The sequence below is a fragment of the Talpa europaea genome (genome assembly GCF_964194135.1).
Source record: "Talpa europaea genome assembly, chromosome: 2".
NCBI classification, from domain to species: Eukaryota; Metazoa; Chordata; class Mammalia; order Eulipotyphla; family Talpidae; genus Talpa; species Talpa europaea.
This window is the reverse complement of record NC_140068.1, coordinates 140,340,713-140,358,470: the sequence shown is the minus strand read 5'-3', so window position 1 is coordinate 140,358,470 and position 17,758 is coordinate 140,340,713. Positions and strand designations below refer to the sequence as shown.

Below are 17,758 nucleotides of genomic sequence, written 5' to 3'. Positions count from 1 at the left end.
TGAGATTTGCCCTTTGGATCATTCTCCTGGAAGTCTGCTGGGTCAATTGGAGCAATTATCTTTGTTGGTCTTAATTATAGTCACAATTAAAAAGTAAAGAACAAATCAGGGTGATGAAGGACTCTTGCTGCAAATATAATGCAGGATTGAGATTTTTCATTTTTAAAAAGTTCTTACTGATTGCTAAGAAAATATGCCTGAGTCTGTCTAGAGGTGGGCATTTGACCTGAAATTTCACTTCCAGAATATATCAAATGGTTAACATGAAAAATGACCAGCCTGTACTGTCATATAGATGCATAAGAAGTGGGCTTCGTGGCTTAGCTGGTTAAATCTCCTGTCTACTAAATGCATAATAAGACAATAATTTGATCAAATCCCCCGAACCCATGAGTCATGATGAAGGACAATAACCCTCAGTGCTCACAGGAACTAGGTGAGAAGGACATTTCTGCTGATGGTGTGATAGGCTAACATTCCAGGAAGAAACACTGGCATTATCCTCGTACCCTTTGACCTGATGACTGTATTTCTGGGAACTGATCAGAAAGTTTATCAGGAAGTTGTCACAGATGTGGACAAAGACTTAGGTATAAAGTGAACTATTTATAATGGACAAAAACCCAAAAATGTCCCCCAATCTTGGGAATTATGGGAACCCACAATATGATACTATGTAACTATTACCAATGTTTTGAGCAAAAACCTCATGGATCATTTTTTGATGTACAGAAGACTGAGAAGAAATAAGCCAAAATGTGATTAGAAGCTATCATTAATTGATGATGCTTGGGGGATTTCTACTATTGAAACATTTTTCCACATTAAAATTTTTTCCATAACAATGAGAGGTTTAGCGCCAAAAAGAGAAATTGCAGGCCTCATAAATTGCTTTTAGGAAGGTAACTTTGGCAGGGAGGCAACTGTGGGACCCTGAAAACTGAATCTCTCACCCACTCCCCCAACACACACACTCATTCCCAGACTACCTTTAATTTTTCAACCCACAGAAATAGTAGCACAACCACTTACCCTTTCCTATGCCCCTACAATATACTAAGTACTGTTCATGCTTAATCTCATGTAACCCTTCCAACACCTCTCTGAAGGAATATTAACAATATTCCCATTTTAGAGATAAAAAGAACCAAGGCTCAGAGAGGGGAGTTCACTGGCCCAAGGCCTCACAGTCATTTTAGTCTTTCTCGACTATCCTGCTTCTTCACTGTCATCACTTTTAGTGATGGATGTCTTGATCCCTGAGCTAAAGACACAGGTCCACAGCCTCTTCACCTCTCTGAAAGACATTTTTTTTTCCACAGTAAATACTTCAGGAACCTGGGGGCTGGTGCTCCCACAGAACTTCCTCCTTCCTTCTCGGAGTTTAACTTTTGCCTGTTGGGCCACCACCAGTTTTCTCATTTGGCGGCAGAGGCTCCATGGTGCGTTTTCCTCCGAGATCAAAGGTCAGTATCAGCGGCTACTCTCAGCTCCCTGCAAGCCAGCAGGCAGGAGGGCACCCTTGCTCCCTGGCTCCTTCCTCTTCAGGGCCCCTATTCTGCACACCCTTTAGCGCTTGTCAACCCCCCTTTCTTTTTTTAAGATTTATTTATTTATGCATATAAGAACTGGGGTACAGGCCAGAGGTGTGGGGGGTGTGAATCCTCTGGTGAGAGGATTCACCAGAGACAGACTGGTAAACAGAACAGGTGGAATGACTGAAATACACTGCTGAGGGGAGCAGCAGGTGAGACAGGAGAGGTCTGCTGCACCACATGGGTAGCTCCCTGGCTGGGGATCCAACGAGTGCTGCAGTAGCTGCGGATAGCTTCATAGGTTGTGTCTTGACCCCTTGCGCCAGCAGGGAGGCCCGGCCCCTCTTTCTTGTTCCATGTCCCTATTTCCCCTTTTCTCTCATCTGGTTCACCCCATTGGTTTCCATCTCTGCCACTATTGCTAAAAATAATGCTAAAAGCAAATATTAAATGGTTGTCTTTGAAAGAAGACACAGACACTTTGTAGGACAGTGTTTCTAATATTTGTCCATTTATATCAACCTATTCATGGGTATTAAGTCTCACAATTCTCTTCTTGTGAGTCTCTTTTTGGGGTTACACTGTTTATTTTGTTGCTCCTGCTTGACCAAACTTGGGTGGCGGGTGGGTGCTAATGGCAGTGGGGACTATGGTGTGTGTGTGGAGGGGGGAGGGACTAGGGCACTCCTTCTTGGAAAGAATGGTTGAGAAGTCTTGGGAGAAGAATATCTAGAGAACCCATAGTTATCTCCCACCCATTCATTTCCTAGGCTGAAGTTCCTGGCCGAGCACCTGCATCTTGTTGCCTCAGAAAGATCCAAGATGGCAGTTTTCCCCATATGTCTGCTCACCCTCCTTCTCCACCTGCCCAAACTGGATTCAGGTAGGTTCCCCTCTGTCCTGTAGGGCTGAAATTTCTCGGTAAATGCACACTTCCCATTTGATTCTTCCTAGTGACCCCCACCAAGGTCCACATGGACCCCTTCGGGCTGTCAAAGGAATAAGAGAAATAGTGGGGAACACTCAGCCTTTGTGGGGAATCTGTTTGGTGTCAGTCCTCCACTCTCATCTCCACTTCTGTCTGACCCTCCTGGGTTTTGGGCAGCTCACTTTGACGTGATTGGACCTCAGGAGCCCATCCTGGCCTTGGTGGGTGAGGACGTGGAGCTGCCCTGCCACCTGTCCCCAAACGTGAGCGCGGAGCGCATGGAGCTGCGGTGGTTCCGGCAGAAGGTCTCCCCAGCGGTGCTGGTGTATCGGGAAGGGCACGAGCAGGAGGCGGAGCAGATGGCCGTGTACCGCGGGAGGGCCTCGCTGGTGGACCGAGACCTTCGCACCGGCCATGCAGCCGTGAAGATACACGGGGTCAAGGCCTCAGACGCCGGGGAGTACCGCTGCTTCTTCAGGGAGAACCAAAGCTACGAGGAGGCTGCCTTGCATCTGCAGGTCGCTGGTGAGTAGGCCGGGGAGACTTTCCGCGGTGACTTCCATCCATGCGGACTGGACTCACTCGCTGTGGAGCTGCTGCTTTGAAAACGATCAGGTTCACGCCCCCACATCCCTTTGGTTTGCGAAGTGTTGGCAGGTCTGGAGCGGGGCTAGAGCGGGAAGGGGGTTTCACTTGCAAGTGGAGAGAGAACAGCAATTATCTTTACTGTTGCACTTTCTTTCACTTCTCTCTGCCTTTCCCTCCCAGTTATAGAATACGCATCCCCGCAGGTTATCAATTAAATGTTCACTGTCGTGGCTGTCTACCATTCCTGTCTATCAGTACCCACAGTGTACTCCATCTATGTTTCGCCCTTGCCTTGAGGCTGGTGGCAGGGACACCCCCTGCATACTTTGAGGCTGCTTTCTGGATTAGCACCTAGATATTGATCTCCCAAGATCACGGAGCATGGCATTAGTTAACTATTTTTTTAGATTTATTTATTTATGCATACAAGAACTGGGGTACAGGCCAGAGGTGCGGGGGAGGGAGGGTGAGAGGATTCACCAGAGACAGAGTGGGGAGCAGAACAGGTAGATCTACTGAAATACACTGCTGGGGGGAGCAGCCGGTGAGGCAGGAGAGGTCTGTGGCAGGAGAGGTCTGTTGTGGGCTTCTCCCTGGCGGAGGATCAAACTCGTGCTGCAGAGGCTGCAGATAGCTTCACAGCGCTGTGCTTTAACCCCTTGCACCACCAGGGAGGCCCTAGTTAACTTTTTTGATCCCTCCATGCCATCCACTCGCCCAAAGTTTTGTTTTTGTTTCCATTTGCCTTCAAGCTGAAAGTCAGGGTGAAACAAGGAGGAGAAAGGTAAACACTCAGGAGGAGAGTCCACCCTGGGGTCCCTGTCTCCCTCTGGCTGGGAAATGGCATCAGCGAGTCTCTTTCTAAGCCAACTTTCCTGCAGTGAAACCCGGGAAGCCTCTGCCCAATTAGATTTTGCAAAAATGAGATAAAATTAGATAATATGTGAGAATCTTCTTTTTCTTTTTTTTCTTGATATTTTATTTTATTCTTTTAAAGATTTATTTATTTATTTATTTATACAAGCACTGGGTACAGTCAGAAGTGTGGGAGGATGAGAGGATTCACCAGAGCCAGAGCAGGGAACAGAACAGGCAGACTGAGGAAGTGCACTGCTGAGGGGAGCAGCGGGTGGTAGGAGAGGTCTGCGCGCCATGTGGGACCCTCGCTGGTGGCCGGGGATCAAACCAGTGCTACAGAGGCTGCGGGCAGCTTCGCAGCCCAGCACTCAACTGCTGTGCCACCAGAGGAGGCCCGAGAATCTTCTTTTTCAATTCAAAAAGCACTATACACTTGCCTCAAACTGCTCTACAAAGGATAGTATTTTAATATATTACCTTTCATGTAAATATTCAAATAAAGTTTGAAACATACTCAGGTGAAGCTGAGTCCGTGCCTCTGAACTGGGTGTCCCCAGGGGCAGCATCATGCATAACTCCCACTTCCTTTTTAGGGAATTATTTTACAGGTGGAAAATAAAAGCCTTAGAGATTTGATAGCATAAAACTGCATTACTTTCTTTTCTGAGTGATAGACATTTTGAGAATCTGCTAAAAATGGCAACTCTTTTCATGACAGGAACACATTTATTCACATATATGCACAAACTTGGTATATGGATTTAAAAGTATGGTTGTGGGGCCTACCTGGTGGTGCAAGGGGTTAAGCACCGCATTATGAAGAAATCCGAAGCCTCTGCAGCACAAGTTCAATCCCTGATCCCTGGCCGCCAGGGAGCAACCCACATGGCGCAGCAGACCTCTCCTGTCTCGCCCGCTGCTCCCCTCAGCAGTGTATTTCAGTCAGTCTGCCTGTTCTGTTCCCTACTCTCTCTGGTGAATATCTCACCTCCCCCCCCATCTCTGGCCTGTACCCCAGCTCTTGTATGCATAAATAAATAATCTTTAAAAAAATGAATAAATAAATAAAAGTATGGTTGTGGACCTGTATTTAAGGACTTTTCCCTTAGTTTGGTGTTTTTAATTAAGTGAGAAGAGCAGCTTTACATTGATTTATATCAGGATATAAAGGACATTTGTGAATCAGTATCACAGATAAAGGAAACAAATTGGCAGCTGTGATTTCAGTGCAAAGAAGAACCTCAGTCCCCATTCTCTGCAAAGGTACTTCTCTTTTCATCCTTAAATACCTGATCCTGGTTCTCCTCCCCAAAGTCTTCTCCTAATACTTCCGAGCGCAGAATTCCCTCCTATCCCTGGAGTTTTCAGCTGACACCACTGTAAACCATTGATCTTGCTGTTCCTGCTGAGTGGATAAGCATCCCATAACCTACCCATCACATTCCAACTCCCAACATGGCATCCCTCTCTGCTAAGATGCATGAAATTCCTTTGATTGATACCTCAGTTTCCTTATATAATGAAACATGGAGATGAGTCCCCCTCATTCCCAGTCCCTTTGCCTCTCTCTCTCTCTCTTTTTTTTAAGATTTATTTATGCATACAAGAACTGGGGTACAGGCCAGAGGTACTTGGGGAGAGGAGGTGAGAGGCTTCACCAGAGACAGAGTGGGGAACAGAACAGGCAGACTGACTGAAATACACTGCTGAGGGGAGCAGTAGGCGAGACAGGAGAGGTCTGCTGCACCATGTGAGTAGCTCCCTGGCCAGGGATCAGACTCATGCCATAGTGGCTGCCAATAGCTTTACAGTGCTGAGCTCAACCCCTTGCACCACCAGGGAGGTCCGCCTTGTGCTTCTCTTTCTCAAACTCTGCAACCCTGTAGTTGTCAGACTCCAAGAAGTATGTCCATAAAGGGGTAAGCCAGCTTCTCTCTTCACAGCTCTGGGCTCTGAGCCTCATGTCCACATGGAAGTTCAAGAGAGTGGGAAGATCCAGCTGAAGTGTACCTCAGTGGGTTGGTACCCAGAGCCCCAGGTGCTGTGGAGAACTTCCAATGGAGAGAAATTTCCATCTACGTCAGAGGCCAGAACTCTTGATAAAGAAGGCCTGTTCAGTGTGGCAGCTTCCGTGACTATCAGGGACGCCTCTCTGGGGAATGTGTCTTGCTGCATCCAGAACCTCCTTCTTGGCCAGGAGAAGGAAATGGAGATTTCCATACCAGGTCAGTGAAACCAGTGCTGAGGCTCCTATGGTAGAGTTGCAGGGCCACATCACCTGGGGCCGCTGCCCAGGGGTGACCTCATGGCAGAGTTGACCACTTTCCCCACCTCAGCTTCTACACCCTGATTTCAGGGAGTCCCACTAACCACACTGTAAGGATTCTGAAGGCATCAGCTCTACCCAGGATACATAGAAACTCCATATATTTCATTTTAAGAGATAAATTTTAGGGGGCCTTCCAGATCCAGAGCCTTCTCTCGGGGAGTAACCAAAAAGATTAAGTTATCCTCCTGGTTTTACTGTTTCCTTCTTTGTGGCCCCTCTTCCCCATCCCAAGCTAGAGCTCTGTCTAGGTTTCCAGGGTCCTCAGGGAAGCAAATCTTGTCAATATTTATTTTCCAGACACCACCTCCAGTTCACACAGGAATCTTCCTTATTTTGGGGCATTGAATTCCATTCTGTTGCACACAGAGATGATACTTGCCCTTCCCCTCTCCTTCCCTCATGCCCTAGGCTCTCATGCTGCATTGCTTTTTTAAAAAAGATTTATTTTTTTAAGCATGCAAGATCTGGGGTGTAGGCCAGAGGTGTAGGGGGGTGAGAGGATTCACCAGAGACAGAGTGGGGAGCAGAACAGGCAGATCTACTGAAATAAACTGCTGAGGGGAGCAGTGGGCAAGACAGGAGAGGCCTGCTATGCCATGTGGGTCACCTCCTTGGATGGCTGGGGAATGGAGTTCATGCTGCAGTGGCTGGTGATAGCTTGATAGTGCTGTCCTTAACCCCTGGGCCACCAGGGAGGCCCCTGTATTGATTTTTAAGGAAGAATTTCCATAATAACGTGAATTAGTCCATTATGTTCTTTACTTCACAGTTCCTGTCCCCAAGCCACTCTTGTTCATATTCAGTGCTCTTTTTCTCTTCTACCTAAGATCAAAATTTTGTGAAAAGCTTCGCGTGCCACTAGAGGCACTACACTACTCCTGCCATGAGGGGAAAGGGGCCCATCCCTTCTTCCAACTTTCTTTGGGAGAAGAGCTGGACTTGCTAGGAGTATCTTCACGCATGTTGTCCTGGGGAATTTTGTTTCAGCTCCCTTCCTCCCAAGGCTGACTCCCTGGATGGTGGCTGTGATTGTCATTGTGATGGTCTTGGGACTTCTCACCATTGGATCTATATTTTTCACCTGGAGACTATACAGGGAAAAATCCAGATTGAGGAAGGATGAATTCAGCTCTAGAGGTGAGTCGCAGGCTCCCACACTGCTTGTCGGGGTGCTTCCCGGGGGCCTGGAGCCAAGTCCTTCAAGATGACTGCCCATGGGGAGATAGCTGATTCTAGAATGCTGAAAGTCAGAAGGGACTGTAAGACACCACTCCCCCACCACAAACATCACTGACACCCAATATGAAGGAGAACAGACATTTGGGCTATAGGAGGAGTCAAAAGCAATCCTCACCCTCAGTCTCTGTCTTCACTTCTAACTCGGTTTCCTGGTAATGATCTCTTGTTATTAAAGATCTCATCCTTGACCAGTGGGAACTTCCAGACTATTTCTTAGAAAACAAAACAAGACAAAATCCTTGTTCTTCATCTACCGATAATGGTTTGGTAATCAGGTCATCAGGACTTTAACAATAGCTCCTTTATGTGTTTCCACACCAGTTTTGTCCCCGTCCTCATATCCACTCTAGAAGGTCACTGAGGTGTTTCTGTTTGTTTTCCAGAGAAACTCCTGGAAGAACTCAGTAAGTTCTATCTTCTTGTCATCATTTCACCCACGGTTTTCTCTCTTTTGTTTGTCAAACCTATCTGTGACTCTCTCTCTCTCTACTTCCTTGCAGATTGGAAAAAGGCTACATTACATGCAGGTCAGTGGTTCTGAACTTTTCATAGGCTCTGAGGCTCTACCCCAGACCTTCAAAGTGCTACAATATTTGGAAATAAAAACATGCCTTAGTGATGAAGTTAGGGGAAAGATGGTGGCAAATGGCCCTGACATTCTCCTTGAGGCACAGAATGTGTCCTTGGGAGACAGCTAGGAAGCAGGCTGCCTCAACAGGTCCCATGAGGCGCTGGGACAGGCAGCTTATACAGTTGTACCAATAAAAATGGTTTTGGTGTTTTCAGAGTTGTATATCCATCACCATAGGCAACTTTAGACATTTAAAGCACTTCTAAGAGAAAATTCTATCCTTTGATTATCATTCCCTGGCCCCACACTCTTCCCAGGCCAAGCAAGCCCTAACCTACTTTCTGTCTGTATGTTTTGCCTATTCTGGACATTTCATATAAATGGAACCCCATGATATGTGGTCCTCTGACTTAGCATGTGGCTGTTAAGGAAGGAGAGGAATCAAGACAGCTGAGTGGGCCAAACAGCACTCCTCCTGAGGGGACTGTCAGTTCCTAGAACAGATCCCTGTTTTTTCAGAGATGAAAGGGTGGGTGTTGGAGCCTCTAACATTCACTGATGCTCAGCTTGGCGCTCTGTTTATAGTGGATGTGACTCTGGATGCAGACACTGCCCACCCCCATCTCTTTCTGTATGAGGATTCAAAATCTGTCCGACTAGAAGATTCGCGCCAGAAACTATCTGAGAAACCGGAGAGATTTGACTCCTGGCCTTGCGTGTTGGGGCGTGAGGCCTTCACCTCGGGGAGACACTACTGGGAGGTGGAGGTGGGAGACAGGACCGACTGGGCGATTGGGGTGTGTAGAGAGAATGTGGTGAAGAAAGGATTTGACCCCTTGACTCCCGAGAATGGGTTCTGGGCTGTGGAGTTGTATGGAAATGGCTACTGGGCCCTCACCCCTCGCCGGACCCCTCTCCCATTGGCGGGACCCCCTCGCCGGGTTGGGATTTTCCTGGACTATGAATCAGGAGATATCTCTTTCTACAATATGATGGATGGGTCCCTTATTTATACTTTCCCCAATGTCTCTTTCTCGGGCCCCCTCCGGCCCTTCTTCTGCCTGTGGTCCTGTGGTAAGAAGCCCCTGACCATCTGCCCAACCTCTGAGGGGCCTGAGGGAGTCACAGTTATTGCTGATGCCAAGGATCTTTCAAAGGATATCCCACTGTCCCCCATTGGGGAGGACTCCGTCCCTGGGGACACAGACACCCTCCATTCTAAACTCATTCCTCCCAAGCCCAGCCAAGGGGCACATTAAGGAGTGTCCCAGCTCAAATGTCTTCCTTTGCTCTAACCCTGCTCCTCCATCACCACCTGAAGCTTCAGCTGCCAACTGCCCCCAGCCCCTGCTTCTTCCCCTCAGGTAGGGAGCAGTCTAAGGAAGACTGTATTGCTGCTGCAGAGAGTGTGGGGTGTAGGGCTTTCTAATCAGTTTTTGTACCAATATTCAGGGGGCAGGGAGGTGACTCTTTAACTGCTTCTGTAGTTCTCCTATACCTCGAGGTAGATTCTAAAGGGAGGGACTTGAAGGAAACTCAGAAGACAACTCAGTGATTGAGAGGGGGTTCCGCTAGCAAGGGGTTGTGACAGAAACATCATGGTGTCCAGAATAGGGCTATGTAGAGAAACAAATTTTAAGTAAGCACAAGGCCCAAGGCATTCTGGGAAGGGAAGATCTGAGACTGAAATTCCATAGAGGAGCTTGGAGGGGACATTCTGATGGAGGAAAAGAAAGTGAACGTAAGCTAGACACCAGGCCTGTCCCTAGAGTTTTAGGGCCTGAATCAAAAATTTTAAGCTAAGTCCTACACTGTAGAGGAAACTGGTCCTATTTCTGTGGGATCTGGGCAATTGGCAAGGGGGCATAGAGAAGAGCTGATATGAGCAGGCTGGGGAGTCACAGAAGGAGTGATGGTGGTTTAGACAAGACTACTCCTGCACAGCTGTGCCTTAGGTCCCTTCTCTCTACACCTCCTGCTTCTCTCTTGCTTGAGGACTATTCCAGCCTCACTATTGACTCCACAACTCTCCCTCTTTCTTCTTCCTTTCGATTGGGAATCTCTCCATTTCAGAGGCATTTCCAGGAATGTGATGTTGCCATTTTATCAGCCACTGTCACAGCCTCATGGTCCCTCAGACATCACCCCAACATCTGGTTTAAACCCCTCAAACACACATTCATTTTGCTCCCTCTGGTACCCATTTCCACACCAGGCCATGATTCACTCCCTCCAACCTGCTTTCCTCCATGCTGCTTCTCCTTGGGGGTCCCCTGAAAGCCACCTCATTGTGCTCACACTGCTTGATTGCACCACTTTCCTCACACACCTCTCAAAGCTCACTCCTGCCATGTCCACTATATTCTTCCAGTTTCCAGGATAGATGTTGTCCATGTTCTTCACCCAATAAATAAGTATGATTGCTGAAAGCAACCTCCGCACCTTCCTTTCTTTATCCCAACAAGTGGAGTGGAAACAAAAGCAGAGGACAGAAACCTGCATGGGGATGTGGCGGGCAGATACACTGTGGTTCCATGTAGCCAAGACCTTCCCCAGGTCTGATGGGAGAGTGCTCATCTAGGCAGGTGGGCCCAGGAGTCTGTTGTCTCCTGAGGGTCCAGCCCTGGCCATAGTGCCCAGGGCTACCCACACAGCCTCTATGTGGGTGTGACTCTATTTCTACCACTAAAAAGGTAAATGACTCCCAGTACAGGTGATAAAGCCATCTCTTCAAAAGCTTAGTGGTGGTGAGGAGGGCCTTTGAAAACTGCTATTCCAGAGAGGAAGCCACATGGATACCTGCTTGAGGCCCTCAGAGTTCAGTAAAATGTCCTCTTTCCCTGTGTTGTCCCTAGCAAGAATCAGGAATAGTGCCCTCACACAGAGTGTGACCCACTGCAATGTCCCTGCAGACCATGAGTCTCCACAAATACATCGAATAGAGACATGGAGGGAAAATCACCTCCTGCTGAAAAACCATCAAAATCAGAGCTATTACTTATCAATCACCAAGAATCCCAAATTATGTTCACACTTTTTGACCATAAAAAATTTAAAGTTATACTTATCTATTTCCTTCTAATTATTATTGGAGTTCATCTATATATAGTTTTACATCTATATATATACTTTTGGGTGCCACGTAGAAATAACAAGACCATTATCACACCACATTGTATTTCTCATGATGATGAAGCTAAAAATCAGCTTTTCTAAATGTTCAGTCTATTATTAGCCTCCCGGAGAACCATGACAAATTAAAACCCACCCTCCCTCCAATGGGAATTCTGAATGCCAGACAGGTCTGTTATCATCACATTCACTATACTTGAAGTGAAATATGACCGAGAAAACAGTACTCAGTCACTTGCCTAGTGTCATTGCTCACTCCTGGGTTCTATCCCCATTTAAGTTTTTGCTGTGGTTGTGGTTTTGATGTCTTTCTATTGACTTGGGTTTCAAAATCTACATAATAATATCTACAAAATTGCCTTTACATGGGTGTGTTCCCAGATTATTTTTAAAGGAATCCACATGCAGTTTTATAAATCAAGAGTCTATCTACAGAAGTTTCACTTTGGGGAGGGATTGAGAAGAAAATGTAATGGATGAGAAGAAACTATTGACACTGACTCCCTCCACCACCCTTTGGATGAGGAAACTAAAGCTCAAAGAAGCGGTTGAGTCAAATGTACATAGTATATACCCAAGCCATCTGCAAGCAAGTGTTCTTGCTTTCTGTCCAAGACATCTTCCACATTGCAAACCACAGTGAAGTAGGACAGACTGAGTTCATCTGGGAGCTGGAGCTTCAGAAGACTGTTTACAGAAATTACCGAGGTGGTTCCCATGGACTCAGGGGATTCTAAGGCACACAGAGGAGCAGGAGAAGAAAAAAGCACTACGCATGCCTTCTGCCCAGACAGAAATCCCAGTACTTAAAGAACAGAGAGAAAGGGCTCTTTCTGTCACAGAGTGGTGCCCAGGAAAAGGGGAAGTTCCAGATTCCCTGCCCCACCCAAAGGAGGGTGGAGCTAAGTAGAGAGAGAAGAAGCTGGAGAGGAGACTAGGGAAGGAAGGAAGCAGGATGGAGAGCCAGAAGGAGACCTGGAGAAGGCACATGGAGCAGAGAGACATGTGAAGAAGCTGTGCTTGCTTCTTGGTCCGGGACTCGTTGAAACAGATATGGGTGAGAGACCTGTGGGGATGTTAACAATGGCAGTTTTATCTTGATTTTGAGTTTGCTCCTTTCCTCCCAGATTTGTCTGGTTGTTTCTGATCCTTTTCTGTGGGTCCCTGCAGGAAGGTGCTTTAGACTTGTGTCAGCTTTTGGGCCTTGCTCTGGCCCAGTCCTGCTTGGGTGGACTTTTGTCCACGAGAGGATGGGTAATTTTGGGTACTTGATATAGAAACTATATCCTTTGTCTTTTTCTCTATTGTTCACTAATTGTATTCAAGTGTCTTTCCAGTAAAGTTCTTATATGCTTTGTCTTGATGTGCTAGATGGCAGAACCTATTTAAAGCAGGCAGGTTTGGGGGTTTTGGGGTTCCCCTCTCCCTGCCCTGTAACATTTCCTCCATCATTTCATGGAACCACAGTACCCTGTGTCCTCCTTTTCTTGCTCCTTCCTCAAATACTACTCAACCTGTTTCTGGATTTGGAGGTTCCTAGATGTTTCTGGGTTTGGGCATCCCTCAATCCTTGGCCATGGGCATGAAAGATTTCAACCACATCTAAGCAAAGCAAAGCAAAGTTTATTTAGAGGGTCTGGCAGGTAGAGTTCAGGGAAGAACTACGAGGAAAGGTGGGGGACTCCTAGCTTAAATAGGGTGCAGGAAGCTGCTCACTCCATCCCTTCCTGGGGTATTGATTTACGGGTCCAGGAAGTATATTCTAAGTCACTCCCCTTTCTACTGTGCTCCCAGGGTATAGTTTTATCAGCCCAACAGCAGCTTGGGGTGGGGTCCACTTTCCCCCCTCTGAGTGTTGACTCACTCCTTGTTTTATCAGCTCTGGCAAGTGTTTCCTGGGGCCCTTGGTATAATTGGCCATTTAATTTTCTTTAGGCATTGCCCTCTCTGCTCTAACAATCCCACACTGCCCACCTCATAAATGTCAGATAAAGTTATAAAGCCACACACCAAAAGTTGTCATGCATCTATATTGGTGAGTTCTAAGATGAGGTGCCAAGAACCCTTCAAGAGATGTGGCTCCAAATTTTGATGATTGTACAAAATGCATTTTGGAGACCATTGAGTATGCATAATTACAATAGCTAACAGTTACAGAGTATTTTATGCCAGATCCTGTTCTAAGTGCTTTGCATTCAATAACTCATGTCATTTTTCAGACCTCTGCTATCTCCCATTTTACTGGCAAAGATACTGAGATTCAGAGAGATGCCGTGGCTCCTATAAGTGCTGGCAGGTGGGAAAGCTGGGATGTGACTCCAAGTCATCTGATTCCAGGTTCCGAGTTATTGGTTACTACATTACAAAGCCCTTTGTCCAGGGAATGACTTTCAAATCACCCCCTTGAACTGAGCAGATCTGGTGCTGGCTCACTGAGCAGTACACAACTTGAGACAAGCAAAAGAGTAACATAACATCAAGTTACTACCAAAGAAAGATCTTATACTGAACTGTGTAAATTCCCCTTCTAGATTATTTTAGCTGGCCTGCTAATTAAATTCTCGTAAGACAGATTAACAGGAGAATTTAATTAAACCAATTTGTTAAATTTAAAATTTTAATTTCATACATATGCATGGGATACATATCTATGTGTTCATAGATTACGGGGCCTGCAAAACCACCCAGCTTGTCAGTTTATACACCTTTAGACTAAGAAACAATAAATTTGTGAAGAACTGATGAGGCAAAGAAATGTTAGGTTTGACTACTAATTAACAAGGAACTAAGCATCCTCAGCCCTGAACTGTCTATCTCTGGAGATAAGGATGCCTCTCTCCCTCCTGGTACAGGGGAGGCGACTTTCACATGGGAGATTTAGACAGGAGGGTCAAGTGTCTTTTTGCACCAGCTGTTTCTCAAACAACTTTAATTCAAAATAATCAATAGGCCACTTTGGCATATTTTGGGGTTGCCTGCCATGACCCCAACAACTCTATATTGTTTGACCTCAAGATCTTATAGAGAGCAGCCCCAGGTACCAGTTCCCTTCAAATAACTAAACAGCACTGGTTAAAAAGCATGAAAATAAGAAAATTCAAAAATAAGAAAATTCAAAAATTAGTTAATAAAAATAACAAATTAAAAAAAATCAAGACAATAGCTTTGTGTTCTTCAGTCACCACTCAGACACTGTTACATTGTTGTGGTTGTTGAGCTCAAGTTTCTGACTGACTAGTTTATTGTTTAAAGCCTTTTAATCCTTTTGAGACTATGCCAAAGTCAGACTTCACAGTCTACCCTAACTTTTACTTCCAGGTCTCCTTGTCTCAGTCGCCAACGTGGCCTGTGGGCTGGTCTTACATCTCCAACTCTCCCTTTATCTCCAGAGCAACAACTAGTGGACACCACAAATGTATCAGGCCCCAAGCATAACTCTGGATTCCCTTTGGTGAATTCCACTTTATTTTCCCCATCTCCGTGGCTCTAGTTTTCACCTCTTTTTCTCAAGCCAAAAACTAGAGGGAAGGCCTAATTATTCTGTTCATCTTGCTGCCCACCTCCAACCCATTTGTAAATTCTGTCAACCTGTCTTCAAAATAGATTTTGAATAGGATCACCTCTCTCCACCTCCCCCACAAACTGTTGGCCTAAGTCATCATCATTTTTACCTGAAATAGAACCTGCTTCAACTCTTACCTCTATAACCAACTGTCCATCCAATTGTCAGGGCAAGGTTCATAAAGACAAAAGAGATTATACCATTAAAGTCTGCCAGTGATTTCCCATTCAGTCAGGATAAAATTTAGGTCCAATTCACACCACCCTTGACATAAATACCCCTCGGCTACTTCTGTAGTCTAAATTCTTCCTCATTTGCCTCCAGACAAAAAGGGCTTCTGTTGCTCCCTCATGCTCACCTCAATCCCTCCTTCTCACCTCAATGCTTTGTCCTTGCTGGGCCCACTGCCTGTTTCCCCGCTATCTGTTAAGTGTCACTCCGAGCTTCACTGGAGTTTCTGCTTAAACACCTTCCCTAATCATTTACCCTCTGAAACACTCCCAACCCTGTTTCACCACTTTCTGACCCTTCATTCAATATTCCTTCAAAGGACTTACCACTACTTAAAATGACAAGCTTGTTTTCTTTATCATCTGTCTTCTTCAGAGAGTGAGTATCCATGAAAGCAGAGCTTTTGTTGTGCTGGCAAACAAAGAAAAGTGTTCAGTACATATTAATTGTTCCATAAATATCAACTGAGGGATTAAGTTAAAAATATGCTCCAGACTGAAGGAAGTTTGGACTGACTTGGAGGCCAGGGCAGACAGGGTCCACTCACAGCAGAGAGATGACTGTGAACGTTTCCCAGACACTTGTGGGAATAGATAAAGACCCCTTGCAGTTGGGTCTTTACTATCTCAGCCTTTTTGAGAGTAGGTCAAATGAACTTTAGTAAATAAAATATGTCCATATGAAAATAAAAAATAAGAAAATAAAGTAGTGTGAGAGCTCCTGCAAAAAAATAATAATCGAAAAATAATAAAATGTGTCCATATGAGACAGACTTTATAATAAGAAAGTTATAAACTATCCACTGTTTATCTGAACTTCTAATTTAACTTGATGTCCTGTATTTTATCTGGCCTGCTCCTTTTTATTCTCTGAGGAAAATATTGAAAGTTCACCAGAAAACAGCTTAATTCAAAGGAATATTTACTTCCTTCCCTCTTCTAAACCAAACTCATGTTTAACCATATACGAGTATGTTTGATAATAATACTTCCCTATTTAAATAAAGTTATATACTTAATATTTTAGTATATATATCCATTTTCATGTGGTACAAATAATATCTTTCTTTTTCTGTCTCACTATTGTTTGGTAAATTCATTCATGGAAGATCAAATTTATGAATGAAGAGTTAAAAAAAGGTACTGTACTTCTTGGTCAATGAATCTCCTCAAGAAACTTCCTTTTCTTCCTGCTCTTGGAATTTTCATTTTTTCCTTTCTGGGGTAAATGATCTAGTTTAGTCTTTGGTTTTATTCCATGATGACATCGGGTGTTGCTGGGCCTCCAGAGCCCAGAAAGGTTATCTGCACCCTTGGTAGACGTTTTTCTTCACAAAATCCTTACCTACAGCTTTCTTTAATAATCACATTTTAATATTTTCCATAGACTATTTCACCTAATTTCTCAGGAAACTTGGGCTCCAGCATTTCTAGCACCAAGGGGACACCACCCCTTGCTGGTGACTATCTCCAGTGATTCACATTCAGACACCTTAGTGTGTGTGGGCATGCATGAGAATCCACTGTAAGCTGTGATTTTGACTGCTCTGTTCCATATGGTTTTTTAAATATGTTTTATAAATATGGTGATTTATAAATATGGGGCCTGTATCATACAGGCCTGAACACTTTTTGAATGTATCTGCAACTTATCTTAAAAAAAAAAAAAAGATTCAGCCTTTTTCTAAAGCTAAACTTTAAAGGAATGGTTTCAAGCCAGGGCACAGGTAGGCACAGGTAAGAATCACCTCGGGATTAATCACCTAGGGTAGAAGGGAAGTCTTAATACATACGATTCCCAGGTGGCACTCCCAGATGAGTATTCTAATTCAATTGGTCTGGGGTAGGGAAGATTTTGTTACATATTTTTAAATCTCTCCCAGGGAAACCCCTGTCCTAGAGAATTAGAAAAGTCATTATCTATATGCCTTCACATTTTACCTCCTGCTAATGTCAGTTTCTGTTAAGAATTACAGGGATGCTGTACGTGAAGCTTGTCAAACAGAGGATGCTGGACTCAAGCCCCAGATATCTGATTCGGTGGGTCTGGGTGGGACTGAGAATTTGCCCCTAACTAGTTCCCTGGGAATTTGATGTTTCATTAAAGGCCTGACACCGAGTACTCCTTGAACTGAACTCACCATGAAACTAGAGGGTGCAGATGAAAGCTGTCTCTCAGAGCCCAGCTTGTCTAACACCTCCGGGCTGGGGACTAACCCCATTTCTGTTTGAAACTCCAGCTCAGTCAGGTGATACTCCGACCTCAGAATCCTGACTGCTAACCCTTGCTAACAAGGGTCACCTCTGACCTTTATGTAAGTTGAGAAAAGGTGTTGCCACCGAGGCCTGCTCGCCAGTGCCCTGCACGGAGACTAATGGGATGGAAGCTACTGGCCCTTTTTGCAGAGTAGCATCCGTAGCAGTGCCCGGCTAGACAAACTGAGCCACAGGAGCGCGCGGGGACCCCTTCCACGCCACCCGGGGGTCACGGCCAGCGCGGGAAATTTACACCAGAAAGGAAAGAGGCGGGCAGGGAGCGCGCGCCCGGGGCTGGGCCTCGGCCAGCCATCAGCGGGAAGGAGCTGAAAGCTGGAAGCAGCAAGGCAGGAGTGGCATCGTGACAGCCATTATTTTAACTAAGAAGTATTTCCGTCGACCTTGGGGAAGCGCCCTGATTCTGGAGCAATCAGCCCTGGGCCGCTCCCCAACCAGGGAGCCTGGAACCGAATCCGAGTTTACATTGCAGACGCCCCGCTGCACCCCGCACCCCCGCCCTGCTCTGCGCT

General features: G+C 45.7%; 1 protein-coding gene across 1 annotated transcript; it reads left to right on the top strand.

Moving 5' to 3' along the window:
• Positions 1 to 2,357: 2,357 nt before the first annotated feature.
• LOC311188379 (butyrophilin subfamily 1 member A1-like) lies at positions 2,358 to 9,307 on the top strand (the record flags this gene model as incomplete). The annotated part of the gene is made up of 7 exons (XM_084259481.1): positions 2,358 to 2,418; positions 2,641 to 2,988; positions 5,853 to 6,134; positions 7,226 to 7,375; positions 7,861 to 7,881; positions 7,978 to 8,004; positions 8,634 to 9,307. 7 exons carry the CDS (start codon positions 2,358 to 2,360, stop codon positions 9,305 to 9,307), a joined length of 1,563 nt encoding a protein of 520 aa, XP_084115607.1.
• Positions 9,308 to 17,758: the final 8,451 nt, after the last annotated feature.